The sequence below is a fragment of the Rhamphochromis sp. 'chilingali' genome (assembly GCF_963969265.1).
Source record: "Rhamphochromis sp. 'chilingali' genome assembly, chromosome: 1".
In the NCBI taxonomy this organism is placed as follows: Eukaryota; Metazoa; Chordata; class Actinopteri; order Cichliformes; family Cichlidae; genus Rhamphochromis; species Rhamphochromis sp. 'chilingali'.
In genome coordinates this window covers 4350882-4374044 of record NC_137929.1, presented here as the reverse complement: position 1 = coordinate 4374044, position 23163 = coordinate 4350882, and the positions used below count along the sequence as shown (strand labels likewise).

Genomic DNA, 23163 nt, shown 5'->3' with positions numbered 1-23163 from the left:
AAGCAGTGACTAAAGCAGAGCCCTGACGTTCTGACATTCATCACACAGTCAGAACAAATGTCTGCTGATGACTTCATCTCATGAAACGACTGATAGATGTCAGTTCATTGATCAGCTGAGCTGCTGATCTTCATCGTCACAGAAACATTCAGCTTGTTTCAATCAGTAAATAACTCCCACTACTCCCAGTTTGAACTGTTCCCACTCAAAATGCTGTGAGAACAATGATCATTGTAGAACTTCACAAACATCACGTGTTGTTTTCCACATGTAAGATCAGCAAACACACAGAAACTTCCTGTTGCCACACACGGCCTCTAAAATCTCTTCCACGCTTTCTGTCTGAAGTCCACTCTCTGTGTCGGATCCACAGGAAACAACAAGATCTTATTAACATGGTTTTCAATGTGTCTCCTTCCAAAAAGTCCAACCAATGAACAAATGTGTGTATTTGTGGAGGCCGAACAAAAGCATGACACATTTCTCTGTTTCTATAAACTGGAGTCAAACACAAACATGAAGAGTTTCACTGACAGACTCCAAAATGCCCCCACAGTGGATCAAAGGGAAATCCTACAGTGTGGCCAGAGACTCTTAATGGCTCCAACATCAACACATCCACAATGTTGGATCCAGTTCTGCCTCACAGCGTTACTAAGACACACCCTCTGCCAGCATCACAACAGCTCCACCTGCTTCACCTGCCTCCTCAGCATCTGTACACCTGAAGAGAAAAGAAAGGCTCCAACAGCTCAAATCTACAAAGGATTCATGAAGTTTCATCCAACAATAACATGTTTGCCTTCCACAGTGTGCTGTTAGACACCACTGTACCTCTGCCATTTCAAAAAGAGCAGCTTGGGAACATTTTGGCTCCAAACACTTTGTGTTTAAGTTCTTTGTTTTCTTTGTGAAGCCGACAACATCTGGAGCTTTGTGACTCATAGAAACATCATTTTGTTCTTTAGATGACAGCAGATTGGGACTGAATAATCAATCACTATCAAACCAATAAAGACAAACATGCTGATTTTACAGGAACTTTGTTGGAGAAGCTGCAAAGACATGAAACTGGTGGAGATCCCAAACCAGTTGATAGTGCTGGTTATTCCAAATAAAGCTGTTTCCCTTTGAGATGAAATGACTTTGTGTCCTGATATATAATAAAGATGTTGTTGTTTTTGAGCCCCTGTATTAAAAGTAGTTTAAAGTCAGCTTGAGTTTGATGTCTTTATGTCAAAGCTGCTCATGATGTTGAGCTGCTGATGGAATAAAAACAATATAAAAGCATGTAGTCCAGACTTAAATGCAGCCTGTTGTTAGCTGAGGTCCACACACAGTGTTTGACAGTGTAAAGTGTGTGAAAGGGCTGCTGGTGGAGCTCACTAGGATGAGCAGGTGACCACGAGGTGGAGAGCAGCTGGCCTGGCTTTGACCCGGGCCACGCCCCCTTTCTCTCTGCTTTGCTGTCACTTATCTTCACTGCTCTGTCCAATAAAGCTGAAAAAGGCCCCGAATCACAGAAATCTGCTGCAGCCTCTGAAATGTCTTCTGTTTCCTTCCCGACGGCTTTTTCACCGTCAGCCCATCAGACAGTCCAGCAGCATTTATGATGATGTCATGATGTTGAAGAGGCTGCTACGGTGGCCTCCCATGACCCCCAGCCTCATCACAGCTGAGATGCAGACATTTGAAAACATTCAGCAGACAACTGAATAACAGTCCAACACAACAGTCTGTGTGCAGACACACACTGACCTTTCATAGAGTCAAACACAGCTGGTTGAGTCATTTCTCTGTGAGTCTAAAGTGAATCTAGTATTTGAAAGTCCACTTCCTGTATTTGTTGTTGAAGACTTCTTCAGCTTCTTCTCAAGGACATCAGCTGCTTGTTTGGCAGCAGAGGCAGTTAAGAAGCTTCCTGAAAAACACTGAACAGTGAGTTCACTGTGGCATATGACAGATTCAGCTTTCTGTGTGCAAATGTGTCTGTGTCGACCTTTCAAATGCTGTTGAATCCAAAACATCAGCGGCTCCTCGGCTGCTCACTTCATGCACTTCTGTCTGTGTGACAGTCCAATGACATCACAGCTGTTTCCAGCCCCAGTGTCTCAGGACTGGACACCTTTAAACATGTCGAGGATCAAACAGCGTCCAGCTAAACACACATGAAACTATCAGAGCTGACAATCATTCCAATAACATCTAATGGTTCATGTATGTAGACACAGGACTACAAGGAAATGGCTCTCAGCATCTGGCTGTGGGAACACATGAGTCCCTGTTTGTGTTCAGATTGTGTGCATGTTTTAGACGTGTGTCACATGTAGAAACACAACAATCCCACAATGACACACAGATGTGTTTGACACAGCTGTGCAGCTGTAAGTTGTTTCTAATGATTCATTGAAGCTCTTCTAACATTCTGGAGACGATCAGTACATGAATCTGTTCAACACGACAACAATTTGACTTCAGTGTGAACGTTTGCATTAAATAACCTTCTTCATCCAGCTGACAGCATCTTCATCCTATGATGTGAACAGTTCCTCCTGTTGATGACAAACCTCTGACAGGATCTGCTTGAGGAGCTTTTTCATGTGCAGCTCTCTGAGCTCAGGGCTGAGCTGCTGTTTCATCTTTAAGAGCTGCTGCCTCCTCGCCGGACTTGTTCTCCTCTTCTTCTCCTAATGACACCATTTCTGCTTCATATAAAATTCAATAAAGATGCTGACATGTATCTGTAGCAACAACATCATTGAATCTGTAACAACTGGAGCCAAACCAGTGGCTCTGCTGGGATCACTGGTGAGCCAACACTTCCTTGTTGATGCAGATTTCAGGGCTTCCTTTTGCTCCTCCGTTATAACTGTTCTCTCTTCTCAACACATGATGACACAAAGGAATCAGCAGTGACAAAGATGATGCTGAAGAGAAGCACACACTTCACACATATAACAGAGCAGTGCAGTTACACACACCTCTGCTCGACATCAGGCCTCAAACAAAGACACAAAACACTAACTTGACTCTAAACAGAAGAAACGAGCAGCTGTTTCTGTTCTGTGCTTATTTATATTTGACACACATGCTTCTCTTTGTGCAAACACACATCGCACTATAAGGGTAACCTCGCACACAATGATTGGACAGCACAGTGATGATGCTGGGAGATCCTATACGCAGCAACACAGAAACACTGAGAACTTTAAACAATGATGGAAAGTGTTATAAATGACTTGTTGGCCTCTGATCTGTCACAAACAGCTGAAACGTGTCTCTCATGAGTCACATGAAGGTTTTTGACAGAAAGGACAAAAAGTAGCTGCAGTCAGTTTGTGTCATTTTTATATTTATTCATCTGGGAGAAAAATCTGAGGGACATTAAAATGTGTTTTCAACAGAGACAAGAACATGAATATAACAGAACAGGTAAATGAACATGTTTCAAGTAAACAGCTGGACTGATCAGGTCCAAACACAGAGTGATAAACTTGTCAAACAGCTGTCATATCTTTATATAGAAGCTCTTTATAAATGCTGCTCACTGCAGTCTGTTTACTAATAATGTCAAAGTGTTAGAAACACAGAAACATCAGAATGGTCTTTGTTCACAGAAACCTGTCTGGGATCCTTTGTTGTTCTTTTGATGCAGAGTTACATTATAAATATAAAGAGTTATTTCAGAGTCTCATCAGTTTTCCTGCATGTCTTTATTTAACACATCAGCAGGGCTGAAGCTCTCATGTTAAACACACACTGATCTATGGACACGTTCATGTGTTTCTAACAGAACCAGGCTGTTATCAGCCTGCACTAACATTATGTCACACACACTGAATGTAACAGTGACAGTTTACATCATCACACAATCAGCTGTGATTGTTTCACTGTCATCAAACGAGTCAACAGGAAGTAGAATCAATAGAAACCAATCATTTACTGACAGCATGTCTGATGGAAATAAGTGCAGATTATGTATGAAGTCTAACTGCACACAGTAACTGTGTTACAATAAGGACTTAACAGCGCCCTCTGCTGGAGTGTTTCAGTACTGCGTTAACTAGAATACACCACCTCCTCCTCACACCACCTGCTACAGCTCTACTCTTCTATGACTACAGTCATCCACAGCACTGATGTGAGGTCACATGGTTCATATGTAAGGAGCACAGCTGACCTCAGGTCAGTTTAATGACTGTGAGCAGCAGCTGTGTTATTGTCACTGTGACAGGGAGACACTCTCAGACACAGCGCTCATGTCAGCTTGTTCTCATGCAGGAGGATCAGGAGCTCCATGTTTGTCTTTCTGTTTGAATCATGATGTGTTTGTGCCATCAGAGTCTGTCATGAGTACTCAGGGTTTCACAGCAGCTCTTCTGGATGCTGACGAGGACTCCAACCTCATGTTTCACCTCTCTGAGCTTCTGATGTCTGTGAACACTCGTGTTTCTTCTCTGGGCTCATCTGGACAAAAACACCTTTCTGTGTTTGGCTGCAGCCTCATTCTGACTGACAGGAAGTGTGTTATCCATGAGCTGCACTTCTGTCAGGAAGTTTCCTGCTGTGTTTCCTGTCTGTGGACAAACACGAGTGTTCCAGCTGAGGACTTGCTTCCTTCCACCTGTCCATACAGGACATCACGCTGTCTGCAGCTCTGTAAATGCAGCTCCAGGTCCTTCCACGTGCTGCTCTGTATTTGTGCAGTTTGTAGTGTGTCCTGGGAAACGTAGCACACATGGTGTTCTTCTGCTGTTTCCTCCTTTCACTGAGTGTGAAACACTGACGCTGTGCTGTTGTTCACAGAGGGGAGCTGATTCTAGCTGCAGCTGGACTCTGTCATCTAACTGAATGTGTTGGTGCTGATCACGGGGCTCTGAGGGGGGAGCAGCAGGAGGACTCTGGATGCTGACGTCAGTGTATCTGTGGAAGCTCCCACAGCGTGTCTGTCATTCAATATTGTGCTGTATATTGTATCTATGCAAAGATGAACAGACTGTGTGTTCACTGGTCTCTGTGCTGCAGCTCTGATGTCATCATCACTCCCTCCTCCACCCTCAGCAGTCCCAGCATGCTGCTGTGGTGCACCCCACCCTCACTCTACACCTGAGCCACAGACCACACCCTCCACCTCAATATACACCACAGTTTTCTCTGCTGTGGAAATGAGATCAGGAGGAAATCATCATTATTATTATTTAATAAACGCTCACATTAATGTGGGCTTATTTGTTTCATATTAGAAACATTAGTTGAGTGTTTTTAGTATAAAATGGTCAAAGTCCCTCTTTTTGCTCCTCCCCTCACCTGTGGATGGGCGGTGCTGTTACCGTGGTGACAGCTTGGATGTGTTTCAGTCCTGCCTGGTTATCACTGCAGGAATCTTTCACATTTATTACAGGTAATAACTCTGATTTTTCTGTGTATTATGAACCAAATGTATCCTGATACACACAGAGATGGATGAGCAGAGGTTTTTTTTGCAGTTTATGTAGTTACTATGGACTTAATGCATACATATTATTAAAATTAGGGCTATAACAGTTGTATTGATGTATAGCAACTTGAAATGCTCCCACAAATGGCTCCACAGCATGTAAAAATATAACAAAAGCTCTGGCGGACTTGGTTCTGTGGTCAGTCTTAAAGGGTGAAGTTAAACTCTGTAATCTTCACTGTGTCACAGAGTTCAGTGAGTCCCGTTATTCACAGTATCAATCAGATCATCAGAGAACAGCTGATCAGCAATCAGTGGTGCCAACAGCGCCTCCTGTGGTGAGAGGATGCAATAATGCAATGTAGCATTTTTCCACTCAACACTTGCAGTCATGGAAACTGTCTGTTGGATCTGTGACGTTGCTTTCTTGGTTAGAGTTCCTCACAAATGTCCAGATGATTCTTCTAATGAGGCGTCGACCATGTTTGCAGCTCTTTGGAAGAAAACGTCGCCCTTTGCCATCCTTACTTTTCTTTGACTTCTTCAAATGCAGCTGAACTCCAGCTGGTATTTTCTTGGACTTTGCAGCTGTTTCTGGTCATCAGTTCATTCCTGCAAACCTCTGAAGCTGAACAACAATGATGCTGCATTGCTGGCTGATCCCAAAAGGTTGATTCTGTTCATCTGGACGTTTTCAGAAACGTTTGCTCACTGATCAGGTGACTTCTTCAGTCTCAGCTGACTGCAGCTTTACAAGCTTACAAACAGCACATTTGCACAATGACTGAAAGCAGCAGCACCTGATATATATGATACTAATATAATACATATACATATATAATCCATACTAATGATGAAGGAACTGAGCTCACAGTCCATTGTTCATTCAGTGAACTACTCAGTTTATTTTGGGCCTCAGAAATGCTCACTCTGTTTGTACATCACTGTCAGCAATAGACTCATTCTGCTGTGTGGACAGGAACACATGTGACATCACTTCCTGTTTGTTTGTGACTGAAGAAGTTTACAAGGAATCATTTAGAAGAGTTTCAAATATCAACTGATTGAATCCATGAATCTGAAAACGTGTTTGTGAGTGAAAGAGACAGACATGTACAGACTGAACTATCTGTTCAACAGTCAGAGTGTTTCTGTAACAGGAGACACTCTTTACACTCCACTCAGCACAGGGACACTGAGGCACCAGGAGAGAAGACTCTAAACCCAGGATAAAGAGTTTGAGTGAATGTGGTGTTGAAGGTGTGGAGGTGGATCAGAGTGTCAGAGGAGACTCTGTAGAAGGACAGAGTGCCAGCAGGACAGTCCACATACACTGCTGCTCTGTTAGAGACAGAGGAGGAGGAGGAGGAGGAGGAGGAGATGGATGTTAGTCTGCTATTGTGCCAGACAGACTGAGGACCATTATCAGAGCAGAACAGACTCCAGGACTGATCATTGTATCCAAACACACAGTCACTGCCTCCTTTCCTTCTGATGCTTCTGTAACTCACTGATATATAAACGCTTCCTCTCCACTCGACCTCCCAGTAACAGCGACCAGTCAGACCATTTCTACACAGCAGCTGAGGATAAAAACCATCAAATCTGTCTGGATGATCAGGATATGACTGAACCTCCTTCACATGTGTCACCTTCCTGTTGTTGTCAGACAGTTGGAGCTTTGTGTTCACTGTGTTTGTGTCGATTGTGAGTTGACAGGAATCTGATGGAGAGAACAAACACAATCCAGCTGCAGTTATTGATCCATCATCTGTTCATTGATTGACACTTTGATGATGACTCCTGACATGATGAAGATGGTTGAATGTGTGCTGCTTTGTTTTCATGAATCCCATTAAAAACACACTTACACTTCCTCAGACCTGGTCTCAACCATCGGACTCCAGCAGGCTCCACCCTGAAAGGAGGAGGGGGGTCAGAGCAGCACAGTCAGCATGCACACATGGACATTACATGGCTCTCACACACACACTGTTACACACTGAGCTCAAAGCTCGGCTCCACTGTTTTATTCAAAGAAATCTACATTTATTTATCAGCACATTTAAAAACAGCTTGAGCCAAAGTGCTGCACAGAGTAGAGAGAAAATAGGAAACATACACAGTAATGACTATAAAGACTGGTCAGGATTGAAAGCTACAGAGTACAAATGTGTTTCCAACCGGCTTTTAAAAATGTCCAGTGTTGGTGACGACCTGATGTGAAGGGCGACTGTTCCAGAGTTTGGCTGCAGCCATCGATAAAGCTCACCTCTGTTTTTACGTCTAGTTCTGGTCAGAAGCTGCTTATCTGCAGACCTGAGGGCTCCACTTGGATTCTTTTGTTAAAGAGAGATAAGATGGAGCCAATCCATTCACAGATTTAAAGACAACCAGATCTGGAAGTGGATTCTACCACGTACTGGTAACCAGTGGAAAAAGCTGGTGATGGGTCGTCTAGCACAGACCCACCGCTGGAACCAGACAATTGATGAGGGAGAGAACTGTGACAGCGCCGTTCCTTCACTTGACCTCAGTCGCTCTCGTCTGCTCCCTCGTAACACTGCTCTTTATTGAGCTTACATGAATATGCACAAGTTCATTATGACGTCTTACACAGGTATGAACAAAGAGTACCAGTCTGTGCATAGAGTGTGTGTGTGTGTCTGTGTGTGTGTGTGTGTGTGTGTGTGTGTGTGTGTGTGTGTGTGTGTGTGTGTCTGTGTTTCAGATATGACCCTGTGACCCCAAAGCTGGTGCTAAGAGTCCAGCGGTCCCCCTAACAAAGGGCTCTTATACTTAACCAGACACAGAGCAGGTGTCCTCCTACACCAGGGGTCTCAAACTCGTGGCCCGCGGGCCAATTGCGGCCCGCAGGACGATAGTTTTTGGCCCCACCTTAATATGAAAATGTAATGTTAGTTTGATAATGTATGACACTTTACAGTGTTGTGGGCGGAGCTGAATTAACCCACCAATCAGGGTGGGATATGGATCTCAGGGGACACCAGCCGGGCTTGATGCAAGCAGGGAAACATTTCTCAATGAGTCAAAGTTCCAGCAGCGTTGCCCTGGAGTGTTTCTTTCTTTCCTGTGCCTGGCTGGCTTCCTCCTTTCTATTGGGCAAACGCCGACATTCGCCCCAGCGCGCTGCGTTCACAACACTTCAAAAAAAGTTGTTTTTTTAAGTTGCTGCCCAGCGGGACATTATACGTATATAGATTTATACACACGTCAGTGGGATTTAAAGTTATTTTTCCACAGAGAGAGATCTCATATTAACTCTCACAGTGATGCGTAGGCGGCGGGATAAAAGAAAAGTCATGAACTCAATGCAGCCCAATTTAGTCTGCAGTCACATAGCGACACCTGTTCATCGGCAACAACAGTCCCCGGTAACCCGGACTAATTATAGGGTCGCACCGTAATTTGTGGCTCGATGTTTTTATTTGCATCACTGCGTTTGCATTGCAGCAAACATGAACATTACATATATTTCAATATAATGTAAAAGCAGTCAAAACAACTAACATCAGAAACAGCTGATGTTATTTGTTATATGTCACGGTGTCATTTCCGCTTCTTTCTCCTGTAACAACAGCCCGGCGCCGTGAGCAGTCGCCTTTTTTGCGCTCGCTATCCCTGCACTTTCTACCATCTGCAAACGCCACGGTGTTCGTGTCGTCATGAAAGACATGAACATCGAGCGTAAAAACAAAGGAGACTGCTACCGGCTTTTTATCTGCCGATCGCCGTGCTACGGTTGCAAGAAAAAGAAGCAGAAATGACGTTCTCTACGCGTTGAGACGTTCCCCGTCCGTCGGCTAAACGCTTGATTGAAACTTCAATGCGACAGTGACACCAAGTAGAATTATAAATGTCACATAGCCCCAAACATGTCTTTTTCAAAGCCTGCGGTGAAGAGAAAGGTTGGTGATGAGCACCGACAATTTCAGGAAAAGTGGGAAATGCTATAAAGAGACTTTTTGAGTTGAGAGCAGAAGTGAAGCCTTCATGGAGAAGGATGGAGTTAGTGTTCCTGTGCTGATCCCAAATGGCTCATGGACTCAGCTTTTCTTGTTGATATGACACATGAGCTTAATGTACTGAACAAGACGTTACAAGGCCAGGGGCAACTTGTCAGTGCTGCCTATGACAACGTGAGAGCATTCTCCACAAAACTGGCGCTCTGGAAAGCTCAGCTCTCTCAGACAAACCTTTGCCATTTCCCAGCATGCAAGGCACTCGTGGATGCAGGCACACCATTCAGTGCTGACGAGTATGTTGATGTCATTTTGAGGCTACAGGAGGAATTTGATCACAGATTTGCTGACTTCAAGACACACAGAGCCACCTTTCACATTTTTGCGGACCCCTTCTCCTTTGATGTGCAAGATGCCCCTTCTGTGCTTCAAATGGAGCTCATTGAGCTGCAGTGCAACTCTGAACTCAAAGCAAAGTTCAGGGAGGTGAGTGGAAAAGCAGACAAGCTTGGACAATTTTTGAGAGAATTGAGCCCTAGTTTACCTCGGCTTTCCCGAATGTTCAAGCGGACCATGTGCCTTTTTGGTAGCACATACTTGTGCCAAAAGCTCTTCTCCACTTTGAACTTCAATAAGTCTAAGTACAGGTCCAGACTTATGGATGATCATCTTCAAGACATACTGAGGGTCGCAACTGCTTCCTCCCTCAGGCCAAATCTGGCTCGGCTATGCGAGAGGAAACGCTGCCAGGTCTCTAGCAGCAAGGAGTAGGCAAGAGAAGCCATGTTCAGAAGAACAGTTCATTTTCTACAGTGTTCCATTCATGTTCAGAAGAAGGTTATAGAACTGTTAATACAGACATTTCAATCTAAATACAGCAGATATAGAAGACTGAAAGATACACACAAGTTCACTGACTAAAAATATCTTATTATTATTTTATTTATGTATTACAGATTGATTTATTTTCTTATTAATTCTTAATTTATTTATTTTTCATATTTTGTGTTAAAAAATAAAAATAAAGAGATTTGAGAAGATTGGAATTTTTTAACCATGCCTTTCTTGTGGAAAACCTAATGCGGCCCAGCCTCACCCAGACTCTGCCTGCAGCGGCCCCCAGCTAAATTGAGTTTGAGACCCCTGTCCTACACCATAAATCAGTAAGAGAGGGTACGACCTCTCTCATGGCCCCAAGTGGTGTGTGCATGCCAGAGCACTCTGGAAGGCACACAGAGTCTTTACAGACTACTCAGGATCAAACCTCTATCATCATGCAATCGATTATACAACTCTAAGCATATATGAGTAAATATTTCTAAGCATCAATCAACAATATAAACCTTACAGCTGGTTTTAATAACAGAATTCATTTGTTTCTCAAATGAGAAAGAGCTATCGAGAAACACTCCTAAATCTTTAGTTCTTAACTTTTCCAGTGGGCCAAGGTCAACATTATCTGCTAATGCAGGCTGACGTTATTAACTAATGCTAATTTTATGTGAATTAGCATTATGCACTAATGCTAACACTTTTTAACAATGTGAGCAGCTAATGCTAACACTATTTCCCTTAACTTTATAATAATGTGAACGGCTAATGCTAACACTCTTTTTACCTAGCATTACAACATCTGAGCTGCTAATGCTAAGTAGGCCGCCATTAGCACCTACATCTAATTTAAGGCAAATACGCATTAGAACCTAATGCTCATATTGTTTTCCTTTGCTTTATAGCAATGGGAGCAGCTACTGCTAAATAGCATTAGCTAATAACAGCAGTCTAATTTAATGCAAGTTAGCATCATTTGCATTATAACGATGCGAGGAGTTAATGCTAAGTATGCTGCCATTAGTGGCTAATTCTAATTAAGGGTGAATAATTATTACCAGCTAATGCTAATATCGGTTTCTCTTCCCTTTTAACAATGTGAGCAGCTAGTGCTAGGTAGGCTGAAGCTAGCAGCTAATGCTAAAGCTAAAGATAATTTGATGTGAATTAGCAGTACATTAGTGAGGAGTTAATGCTAAGTAGACTGCCATTAGCAGGTAATGCTAATTTTAGGTGAATAGGAATTGGCAGCTAATGCTAATACCATATTTTCTTGCTTTAACCCTTTAAAACTGGTCAGAGTGGGCACACTCCGTTTTGCCAACTATTTTAAAATCCCGGTAGCACTGTAACCACGTGAGCTAGCGCAATAATTTTTTTTTGCATATGAAACCTGAGGAGTTGTATTTACATCTTATGCCATCAGCTTGTCCTAGGTTACAGTTTTCTTCCACATATGCTTAGGACTCATATTGCAGTGATGGAAATAGTTTATTTTGATGCATATGCTGTTATTTTGCAAATTTGCAGTATAATATTTATTTTCGTTTTTCCTGCAGTATATAAAAATTGGTGTATTTCAAAAATAAAACTATGAAGGCACTCATAATAAATTTCCTGTGGTGGGAAACTATTTTGTGCAACTTTTTTGTATTTACAGTTTTGAGGGATAAGCCTCTTAAATTTCTCTAACTAGAAATATATGTTAAAAAAACAAAAACGATTTTCAATTTTTTTGTAGTTTATTGCACTTTTTTGCAATTTATGTAATGACTATGCACTTAATACATACATATTATTAAAATTTAGGCTGTAATGGTTGTATTGATGTATAGCAACTTGAAATGCTCCCAAAAATGGCTCTACAGCCTGTAAAAATATAATATAAGCTCTGGCGGACTTGGTTCTATGGTAAGTCTTAAAGGGTTAAATCAATATCAGTAGCTAATCCGATTGTTCAGTCTGACGTCAGGTGAAGTCATTTTTATGCATTTAAGAGCTGTGTTGAATTCAACATTACAAACTGAACATTAGAACTATCCTCTTCTCCAGGATTTTCCTGATTTAACATTTCAATATGATTCATTTTTGTTCTCTACACCTGCCGTCATCACTTCAATTATTCCCACTGTGGATTTGATCATATTGTTTGTCCAGCATCTCTACATTTTCCCATCCATACTACCTGGAGCTTATTAACACTATTAATACTGGAAACTGCTGTTGAAGCCTGATGGTGACACTTTCTGGTGAAGAAGTGAATTGCAGTAACAGGACTGGCTGGCTTATGATACACTGGACATTTCCAGCGCTTTGTTTTCTCTGCTCACAGACAACACAGATACACGCATGTATATACAGCCCACGTCCAGCTATGCATGCACTCCTGCTGCTCCATTTCTATAGAGAATAAACAACGTAACACAATCATTCTCCATTGTTTTCACTCAACCAGCTGCATTTAATGAAGGAGTTTGAATTTACTTTACAAAAACTGCTGTTGTTTCCTGTCTGCATTCATGTTCTTAACAGTACTCCACACATTCTTAACTGGTGTAGTTCTTCCTAAAGTACTGCAGTATTCCTGCCAGTACATCCTTTTAGTTTTCCTAACTGTTTCCTCTGATGCTCGTTGCTATTCTTTCCTCAATGCAAATTCATGCTAAGCTCCTTCATATCCATCCCTGTTTCTAAACCTGTAATAATTGCTTTAATGTGTCTTTGGCCTAATTATGAGTCTGTCCACATGTTTGTAGTTCCCCACTTGCTTTGGTTTCTTAGCTCTGATTCTCTGAAATTTATCCTTGAAATCATTTACTGGCATCTCTCCCTCTCACTCCCACTATCCCCAGAACACCAGAGTATTCATCTCCTGGTTTATCCTATGGCCTCTTTACATTTTCTCCAATCATCCCTGTTTCTAGAGTCTCGCCCCATCTGCAGGCAGTCCAAGAGAAACTGCCTCTGCCATTTTCTTCTTCTTAATCTTTGATTTTTCTCTTCACTTTCTCCATTGGGTCTTCTTAGACGCACTTTCCAGAAAGCAGCAACATTTTTTGTGCCCCATTTTTCAAATTGTGCATCTTACTTCAGCTTAATGTGTTTACTGTTTTGTTTTTACACAGGTCATGTAAAAGAAATCCTACCAGAGGCTCGACAAAGCTGAACTGAAAGACAGCACAGGCAATAAATCAGAGCAGCACAGAACTTAAGCACACATATATAAGGTGATTTAACAAATCATGTCTGTTGTAAATGAGTAAGCCATTTATCGACCTGACTCAGGTTTTAAATCATCATCAGAAAAGACTGAATCCTGACCTGAGAATCCCAAGTGTACACTTTGGACTCTCCACTGCAGAAAATAGAAGCTTCAGTCCTGAATCCTGCAGGTTGTTGTTACCCAGATCCAGCTCTGTCAGATGGGAGGACTGGGAGCTCAGGACTGAGGACAGAGCTTCACAGCTTCTGTCTGACAGGTTACAGCCACTCAGTCTGAAGAAAGGATGACAAGAAGACATGAAACACTTGTGTTACAGTATATTCATGGTGCCATGAGGAGCTACTATATTTACAATACTTCAACACTGTTTCAGGACATGCTGGAATCCTTATTGCCTCATGTTACAAAAGACAAATGTGGCAGTTTACTGTGACTTGCATGGATTCATTAAAAAAACAAAACATATACACAATGTTAATTTTTTCCAAATGAAATTGATTAAATGATGTTAACTGATGAAAAAAAAATCGATATTGCTTGATCTGACCTCAGCGTTTCCAGTTTGCAGTATTGACTCTTTATCCCAGCAGACAGAAGCTTCACTCCTGAATCCTGCAGGTTGTTGTTACCCAGGTCCAGCTCTGTCAGACGGGAGGACTGGGAGCTCAGGACTGAGGACAGAGCTTCACAGCTTCTGTCTGACAGGTTACAGCCACTCAGTCTGAAATCAAGGTGGAAGGGAGACAAGATCAACCAAACAAATCAGAGCTTTATTGCTTTTTTATTGTTTTTAAGCAGAAATCAGTGAGGTGCTGGTAGATTCTGTTCTTTTGGTTTATTACCCAACAACACACACATACACTAATATTTGTGACTTTTGTAATAGTAGCATTTACAATGCAAAGCAACAGCGATCACAGATTGAAGGGGCCTGAATAAAACTACAATGCAGTGATTTTTAAGATGACCTGTTCTTCCAATTTCCAACAACAGATTTCTCCAACCTTACAGTTAAAAATAATTCTTTATCTCATACTGAATCTTGGTGCACCTCCCCCCAGTTTATTAAAATGGAGTGGTACTGAAGTTGCTGTAAGTGATGTGTGATGCCACTGATTTCCTTCCTGATCCAATACAAAGTAAAATTCAGTCTGGTATCTGCAATACTGATGAAAACTATTCCTTCAGAATCAATACAAGACATCATAAGAAAATATGATGTTTTATATAACATAAAAAGCCTGAATTTTTAAATATTCAGTTAATAATCAAAAACAGATGTGACTGAAAATAATAAAACTGAGAAACATTTTATGGCCATTCGATCCTTTTACAACCATTGCAAGAGCTTGGTTGGCATAGCCGGCAATACGTTGGATAGTAATAAGTCCGGTGGGTGATGGGCTCCACCAGGGCTGCCCTTTGTCACCGATTCTGTTCATAATTTTATGTTTAAAGGCTGTATCAAAAGTTCATTCAAGTTACAATATTGTGGTCAAAAGTTCTCCTTTTTTCTTTTATACTATACAACTACGCTGTCTCATGGTTTTAGGACATGGATCTGTCATGGAAGAAATCTATGACCACTTTTAATCAACATTTTAAAAATAAACATGATCACAGATTTACTCACAGAGCTTTGTTGGAGGCTTTGACCACTGGCAGCAGCCTCAGAAGAGCCTCCTCTGAAGCAGAGTATTTCTTCAGGTCAAACACATCCAGATCTTCTTCTGATGACAGTAAGATGAAGACCAGAGCTGACCACTGAGCAGGAGACAGTTCATCTGTGGAGAGACTTCCTGATCTCAGGGACTGTTGGATCTCCTCCACTAGAGAACGATCATCCAGTTCATTCAGACAGTGGATCAGATTGATGCTTTTCTCTGCAGACAGATTCTCACTGAGCTTCTCCTTGATGTACTGGACTGTTTCCTGATTGGTCTGTGAGCTACTTCCTGTCTGTGTCAGCAGACCTCGTAGGAGAGTCTGATTGGTCTGCAGTGAAAGACCCAGGAGGAAGCGGAGGAACAAGTCCAGGTGTCCATTTGGACTCTGTAAGGCCTTGTTCACAGCACTCTGGTGGAGAGATGGTTTAAACCACCAGGAGGTTGTTTGTTGTTCTTCTAGCAGATTGAGTCCAGAGTTGCTGAAGGTCAGATGGACATGAAGAGCAGCCAGAAACTCCTGAACACTCAGATGGATGAAGCAGAACACCTTGTCCTGGTACAGTCCTCTCTCCTCTTTAAAGATCTGTGTGAACACTCCTGAGTACACTGAGGCTGCTCTGATATCGATGCCACACTCTGTCAGGTCTGATTCATAGAAGATCAGCTTTCCTTTCTGCAGCTGATCAAAAGCCAGTTTTCCCAGAGACTCCATCATCTTCCTGCTCTCTGGACTCCAGTGTGGATCTGTCTCAGCTCCTCCATCATACTTGACCTTCTTCACTTTGGCCTGAACCACCAGGAAGTGGATGTACATCTCAGTCAGGGTGTTGGGCAGCTGTCCTCCCTCTCTGGTTTCCAGCACATCCTCCAGAACTGTAGCAGTGATCCAGCAGAAGACTGGGATGTGACACATGATGTGGAGGCTTCGTGATGTCTTGATGTGGGAGATGATGCTGCTGGCCTGCTCCTCATCTCTGAATCTCTTCCTGAAGTACTCCTCCTCCTGTGGGTCAGTGAACCCTCTGACCTCTGTCACCATGCCGACACAGTCAGGAGGGATCTGATTGGCTGCTGCAGGTCGTGTGGTTATCCAGAGGCGAGCAGAGGGAAGCAGTTTCCCCCTGATGAGGTTTATCAGCAGCACATCCACTGAGGTGGACTTTCTAGGGTCAGTTAGGATTGTAGTTTTGTGGAAGTCCAGAGGAAGTCGACACTCATCCAGACCATCAAAGATGAACACAACCTGGAAGTCTTCAAAGCTGCAGATTCCTGCTTCTTTGGTTTCAGTAAAGAAGTGATGAACAAGTCCCACCAAGCTGAACTTTTCCTCTTTCAGCACATTCAGCTCTCTGAAAGTGAATGGAAATATGAACTGGATGTCCTGGTTGGCTTTGTCTTCAGCCCAGTCCAGGCTGTATTTCTGTGTTAAGACTGTTTTCCCAATGCCAGCCACTCCCTTTGTCAGCACTGTTCTGATTGGTTCATCTCTTCCAGGTGAGGCTTTAAAGATGTCTTCTTGTCTGATTGTTGTTTCTGGTCTGTCTGGTTTCCTGGATGCTGTTTCAATCTGTCTGACCTCATGTTCATCATTGACCTCTGCAGTCCCTCCCTCTGTGATGTAGAGCTCTGTGTAGATCTGATTCAGGAGGGTTGGGTTTCCTGCTTTAGCGATGCCCTCAAACACACACTGGAACTTCTTCTTCAGGGTGGATTTAAGGTTACGATGACAAACTGCAGCTTGAAGTTCTGAATGAGAAGAAAAATAAACACTCAATTCCAAAAAGAACTAATCTTTAAAACATGTTGCTCCATCTTCCATCTCTGGAAAATGTTCATTTATCCAAAAGTTTAAATCCTCTTACTGCTCTGCAGACGGTCAGCCAGCTCCTCCTGCTTCATTCTCCTCAGGAAGTCCACTGTGATCTTCACAAACGCCTCTCTGCTGCTGCTCCTCTGACTCTCTAAGCATTCTGGGTAATCTGGACTCAGAACCTTCTGGATCTTCTTCAGCTCGTTCTTCACAAAAGTGATGATGTTGTCCTCCAGCAGCTGGAACAGAATATTTATGAATGAGCCAATCAGACTGAAATCATGGAGCCAAACATCAGATCCATGTTGGACACACTGACGATCCACTGGTCTACAAAGAGCAGCATGGAGATGACTGTGAACAGAACAGATGTAACAGTAGTTGTTGTACATGTACAGACCATAAATATGGAGTCCAGCTGTGTTTGATGCTGCTGGGCAGGCTGACCACTGGGAACCTCTGAGCTCTGCTGGTCCACTCTGTGGAGGAACCATGAAGGATTAGATCCACACAGGATAAAGATCCAGGAGTTTCTGCTCAAATAACTTCATCTGAATCAAGTCTGTCAAGTTTTAAACTCTCAGATTGTGAACATATCAGTAATTTTCAGTCTGTTTTCATGGACGTCCTTTCAGTGGTGATGTCAGGGATGATTTTGAAGAAGCTCATCAAACTGAACCATCAGCAGATCACTGCTCCAAAACCAGAACATGATCCGAGTCTCCCTCCACCACCAGAACACCAGCTTTACTAACGTGGTAGATCAGTGTAGTACAGATCAATAACTGATGAGTCATTTGATCAAAATCACTGAGTGCTTCACGTCTGACCCTCTGATGCTTCTGTAGACATTTTGCATATTTAATGAATGTCTGACAGTTTTACATTCATTCTATGAACACAGTGGAAATGTTGTGTTATAGTCTCCATGTTGTTTCCAGCATCATAAATTCTTAAGTTCAGAAAATTTGATTCTTTCTTCACAGCTGAAAAACAACATTTATTCTCTATTGAAATCTGCATCGTCCACTCCAAAGGTCACAATCTGAAGGTAACATCTGGTTTTGTTCCCTGTGGTTAACTCTGAGCATCAGTATGGTGGGATTTATCCACTACATCCACACCACTGTGGTTCAGTGTTGTCCTGATGGAGTAACAGCAGCCAGTATGATCCAGGCTTTAGCTGCTGGGTCTCTGTGTGACCTCTCAGACTGTTTAACAGATCAGACACAAAGAGAATCAGAGCAGCTCTGTTCTTTAAAGACAAACATGAACCCACTCAGGTCACACTTTCCCCACAGATATGAGCATCACTGTCCTCAAACAGCAAATGACCAAGTCGAACATTTGGATCTTTTCTCTTTCATTGTTTTCTTTTTAATGGATCTTTGTAACAATCTGAGGATGTTTCAGGTCATATTTATCCAGGAAACACAAACATGTAAAGGAGTCATCACAGCTCTCTGACCTCGTTGCTCCAGGTTCACCACTGAAGTCTGGAGGTCGACCTTTGGACCGGTCACTCCTCACAGACGGACAGCTGGACCCTGCAGACTGTGACCTCTGACCTCTGCAGACACAAACATGATTGAAGCAGCTGTGATCACACAGACTGCAGATAATGCAGCTGTTTCCTGTCAGTAACATCCTCTTAGATTAGAGTTCAGCTTTTTACAGGAAAACTGGACAAAACTGATTTTTGTTACAAACTCATTTTCATTTCCTCTCAGCTCACAAACACAGTCAGACAATCAACCAGAGTCAACACTGATTATAATGTCAGTGCAGAATTATTTCTGTTACTCAGTGAGTTCAGCTCTCTGACCTCGTTGCTCCAGGTTCACCACTGAAGTCTGGAGGTTCAGGTCTGGACCGGTCACTCCTCACAGACGGACAGCTGGACCCTGCAGACTCTGCTCTGTCCTCCTCTTCCTCCATCATCATCTTCAGTCAGTCTGAGAGGTAAACCACAAACACTCAGTGAGTTCACATTAACAGGAGGAACTGAGTTACAGTCGCTGACCTCTGACCTGTCATGTGACCATGAAACCAGGTCAATGTGTCTGTAGGTTCAGTCATCCAGGTCATGTGATCTAAGGAGCTTGGAGAGAAAAGAGACGTCTTTAAGTTTCTGGAAGACGTTTCATCTGAGAAGCTTCTTCAGCTCTAAAACCAAACGGTGGAGAGTCCCAGATATTTAAACCTGAGAGGGAAAGAAAGCATGTCGCTGACCCACCACTGATGTTATTTCAAGGAGGAAACTGAGAGCCTTTGCACCAGGAGCACAAACATCAGCTCCAGCAATGATCCACTGATGTGTTTTTATTCCATGTATGAATGTTGTTATTGACAGAGATGACGTTTGTGTGTCAGTGATGCAGTGACTGTTGTTGTTACCTGTACAGGCTGGTTAGACTCTATGAAACAGATCATACAGATCTCTGCATGTTAGAAGAGACTATTAAAGGTCATGAATGAGACAAAGGCAGGGAGGCGTCCTTTACAGCTAAACAGCAGAGTGAGAGAACAGCCAGCACCTCTACATTTATCACATTATACAGCACATGTATGATACTGACAGGGATGAGAAGAATTTAGTGATTCTGATCCCATCATTGATATTACTTATTGATTCTCAGTAGCTCTGCTCTGACAGTCACCACCATCACTGAGCAGCATATCAAAGACATTTGTGCACATTAACTGCATGTTGTGGCTCAAATGTTTGTGCATGTTGGAGGCATTTCCTCTTTGTTGTGATCAGTGTTGGTCATTACTCAAAACAGTCATTATTACACATATTACACAGAACACTTTGATTAAAAGTAATGGAGTACGTTACTTCATTACTCCTCATAACATTATTTTGATGTTAAAATGAACAAATGAGCATGTAACAACATAAAGCTGAGGTACAGCCCCACACACCAACACAGATCCTGATGAGGTCACGTGATGTTTCTCTGAGTGTTTATGAACACAAATCAAAGATGAAACAGCACAAAGACACTTCAAAGTGATTCTACTGTAGAAACATGAACAGGTAGAAACCTGCAGCCTGACTGCTCATCACTTTGTTACCTGTTCAAGTTCAGCAGCAGCAGCTCACTTTATCACGGTGCTGGTCTGGGGTCAGTGTTTACTCAGCTTTAACTCACTCTGGGTTCTTGGCTAGCTTAGCGTTAGCTTAGTGTTAGCTTAGCGTTAGCTTAGTGTTAGCATGCTGTGTGCTAGCTTAGCGTCAGAGCTCTGCAGGTGTCTCCTGTGTAAATATTAATCACAGTGACAGTAAAGGAGGTAAAGGGCTGTGACGTCATCACGTACGCTGCGTCCTCTGTGGGCTCTGAGTGAACTCAAAGTACAAACTACAAGTACACAAACACGAACGTAGCTCAGAGTGGCGGACACACTCGGCCTCGTTGGTCCAGCTGTGAGTCCGTTACCGTGAACTATGGAGCGGCAGATTTGTGCTGAACTAAGCTGCACACAGCTGATGTTAGCCAGGAAACATTACACACTGACTTTAATGGAGAGACCGGAAATACAAACACACACAGTTTGTTGTGTGAAGAAATCAAACACGAGCTGAACAAACAGTAAAGTTCCTAAAGACAAACTGTTAAAGGAGGAAACAAAGCAAACTTACAGTTTCTTCACACCAACAACAAGCTCCACTCCACACCTGGACACTAAACACGGACACACAGGTGAGCTGCTTCCTGGAAGGAGGCGGGGCTCCACCTGAAACTCAGCACAGGTGGGAGGGGCTCAGCTCTGTGTGTGCTGATGTGTTAACTTTAAAAATATGCCGTCTGACTGCTCAGACTGAGTCAGAGTAAAGTTCACATGCTGACGTGTGGAGACATGAAACCTTGTTGTAGCTGCAGGTGTGAACACACTGATCCCAGATCAGCTCTGCTGTATTTGTAACATGAACATTTCTGCTGCAAAGCTTCAAATGTTCAGCATGTTTCTCTGTTTCCAGTCTATAGATCCAGTCACACTTTCTACCTTCACCTGTGCAGTAAAGACTGAGAGCAGAGCTGAAACCAAGCGTCCAATCAGTGAGCAGCATCAACACCTGAGCTTCATTCAGACTCTGTTATTGAAGATGTTGTTGGTACAAAGTTCATCTGCTGCTCACATGAATCCATGAAAGATTTATTTCACTGAATGTTTCTTCAAAGCTCATTTCAACCTGTTGAAGTCATGAATGAAAGTGCAGACTGAGAGTGGATCACATGATGTTTGAGGTGTGTCATGTGACATGTTCAGTATTGTCACACATGTCTAGATTGTCCCTGATATCATAACTGCTCAAACACTGATGATTATATTTGAAGAATTATTCCTGATGGCAGCAAAGTTTGAATGGAGCTCTCTGTCTGTGCTGATTTGTCGCCCTCTGGAGGTCAAAGCACAAACCTACAGGGCAGCTGGGGAACAGCAGGGATCTGAAATCATACGAGATGTTAGTGAGAAGTTAGAACAAACGGACTTAAGATGGCTCGAAGTGATCAAAGTTGATCTAAAACAGAAGATAAATCCAAAGCAGCATCAGATGAATGTTACCATTTCCAGTTACGGTGCCCTTCATCTAATATGGAAATGTGTTGTTGTTTTTGCCGTGTTGTTGTTCTTCCTATTGTGTTTAGGCCAGAGATGCTCTTCAAACAGCGGACAGACATGACCACATTACAAGAACATGGTGTGAGTCCGATTTGATATTCCAGTCAACGCTGAGAGACCTTAACCAGGAAGTCAGAGGTCAGCTGATGCTGCGAGCAGGAAGTGAACCAAGGGAAAGGTCCACTCTACTCAATCTCAAAGAAAATATGCTGGTATTTGTTGATGTTGATGGTACAATAAAAATATATAATATAATAAATAATAAAATATCATGTGATGATGAGATGTGTTGTTGGTGTTTGTATTTTCTGTAAATGTCTTTTTTAATGTAAATGCTTTGTTCCAGACGGACAGGGAATCAGTTGCTGTACGATGACATCATCTTGATGTTGACGAGGAGGGCGAGGAAAACTAGTTTTGTCCTGCAGATGGCGATCTTGCACCGTGTTCAGAGAGCCGACACTTTGATGGTGCTGCTCTACTCAGCTTACTTTAGCCTGGGTTGGACTCTATATGAGCAGCTTCCACTCTGGTTTCACTCTTAAACACACTTGTTTGATTTCACTTGTAAAAGTTGAAGAATAAATATTTTATTACAAAATTATTTGTTGATGCATTTTTTTAGGGTCAAATATCTTGTTTGATTTGAGGAATGAACTGTTAGGGTGGAAAAAGTGAATCAGGTTAAAATAGTGGTGCTTTATATCAGTGAAGATGTATAATGTAATTTAAAATGTTGATGATGGGTTGTAGTGGGCTTGTACTTACAAAACTGCCTCATTTTATTGGAACGATCCACAGTTGCATCCATTCACGGATGACATCTGACATCATTTGACATCTGGTCTGAACACGTTTGTACACAAGATGCCTCAGTTCTGGATGTTCCCACAGACTCCTCTGTGCACCTAAAGAAAAGGTCAAGGGTCAGCAGCACATGTAGTTGGGACAATTCTTCAGTCGCACAAACTACACAATGATTTTCCTCCAATGACGACTTTTCACTTGCAGAAATGGTCCTGTGTGATTTCCAGGCTGTGATATAAAAACTAGTTCCTAATGGCAGCGACTCACTCAGTAAACATGTGTTTCCTTCACCAACCTCACACACAGATCCAATAAGATCAGGAAGTGGGCAGTATAGTACAATATGTGTTATTCTGTGCTGCACTGCCCAAACTAAAGATCTGCTGAAGTGTTGGAAATGATCCAGATGTTTATTTTGGACGATACAGCAGAAGATCAGACATGAAAGTGGAGATAACACAGAAGACCTGCAGCAAAGGTCAGAGGTCAGACTGGGCCCCTGGATTCAACAATGAGCCAATGATCATCAAGCAGTGACTAAAGCAGAGCCCTGACGTTCTGACATTCATCACACAGTCAGAACAAATGTCTGCTGATGACTTCATCTCATGAAACGACTGATAGATGTCAGTTCATTGATCAGCTGAGCTGCTGATCTTCATCGTCACAGAAACATTCAGCTTGTTTCAATCAGTAAATAACTCCCACTACTCCCAGTTTGAACTGTTCCCACTCAAAATGCTGTGAGAACAATGATCATTGTAGAACTTCACAAA

General features: G+C 42.5%; 1 protein-coding gene across 1 annotated transcript; it reads right to left on the bottom strand.

Annotated features, from left to right (window-relative positions):
* Positions 1 to 5539: 5539 nt before the first annotated feature.
* LOC308399173 (protein NLRC3-like) lies at positions 5540 to 18895 on the bottom strand (the record flags this gene model as incomplete). Its single annotated transcript, XM_080886228.1, has 9 exons — positions 5540 to 7160; positions 7309 to 7355; positions 13573 to 13746; positions 14022 to 14195; positions 15108 to 16887; positions 17004 to 17190; positions 17352 to 17430; positions 18420 to 18521; positions 18777 to 18895. 9 exons carry the CDS (start codon positions 18893 to 18895, stop codon positions 6619 to 6621), a joined length of 3204 nt encoding a protein of 1067 aa, XP_080742354.1. The 3' UTR covers positions 5540 to 6618.
* Between the last annotated feature and the right edge of the window lie 4268 nt (positions 18896 to 23163).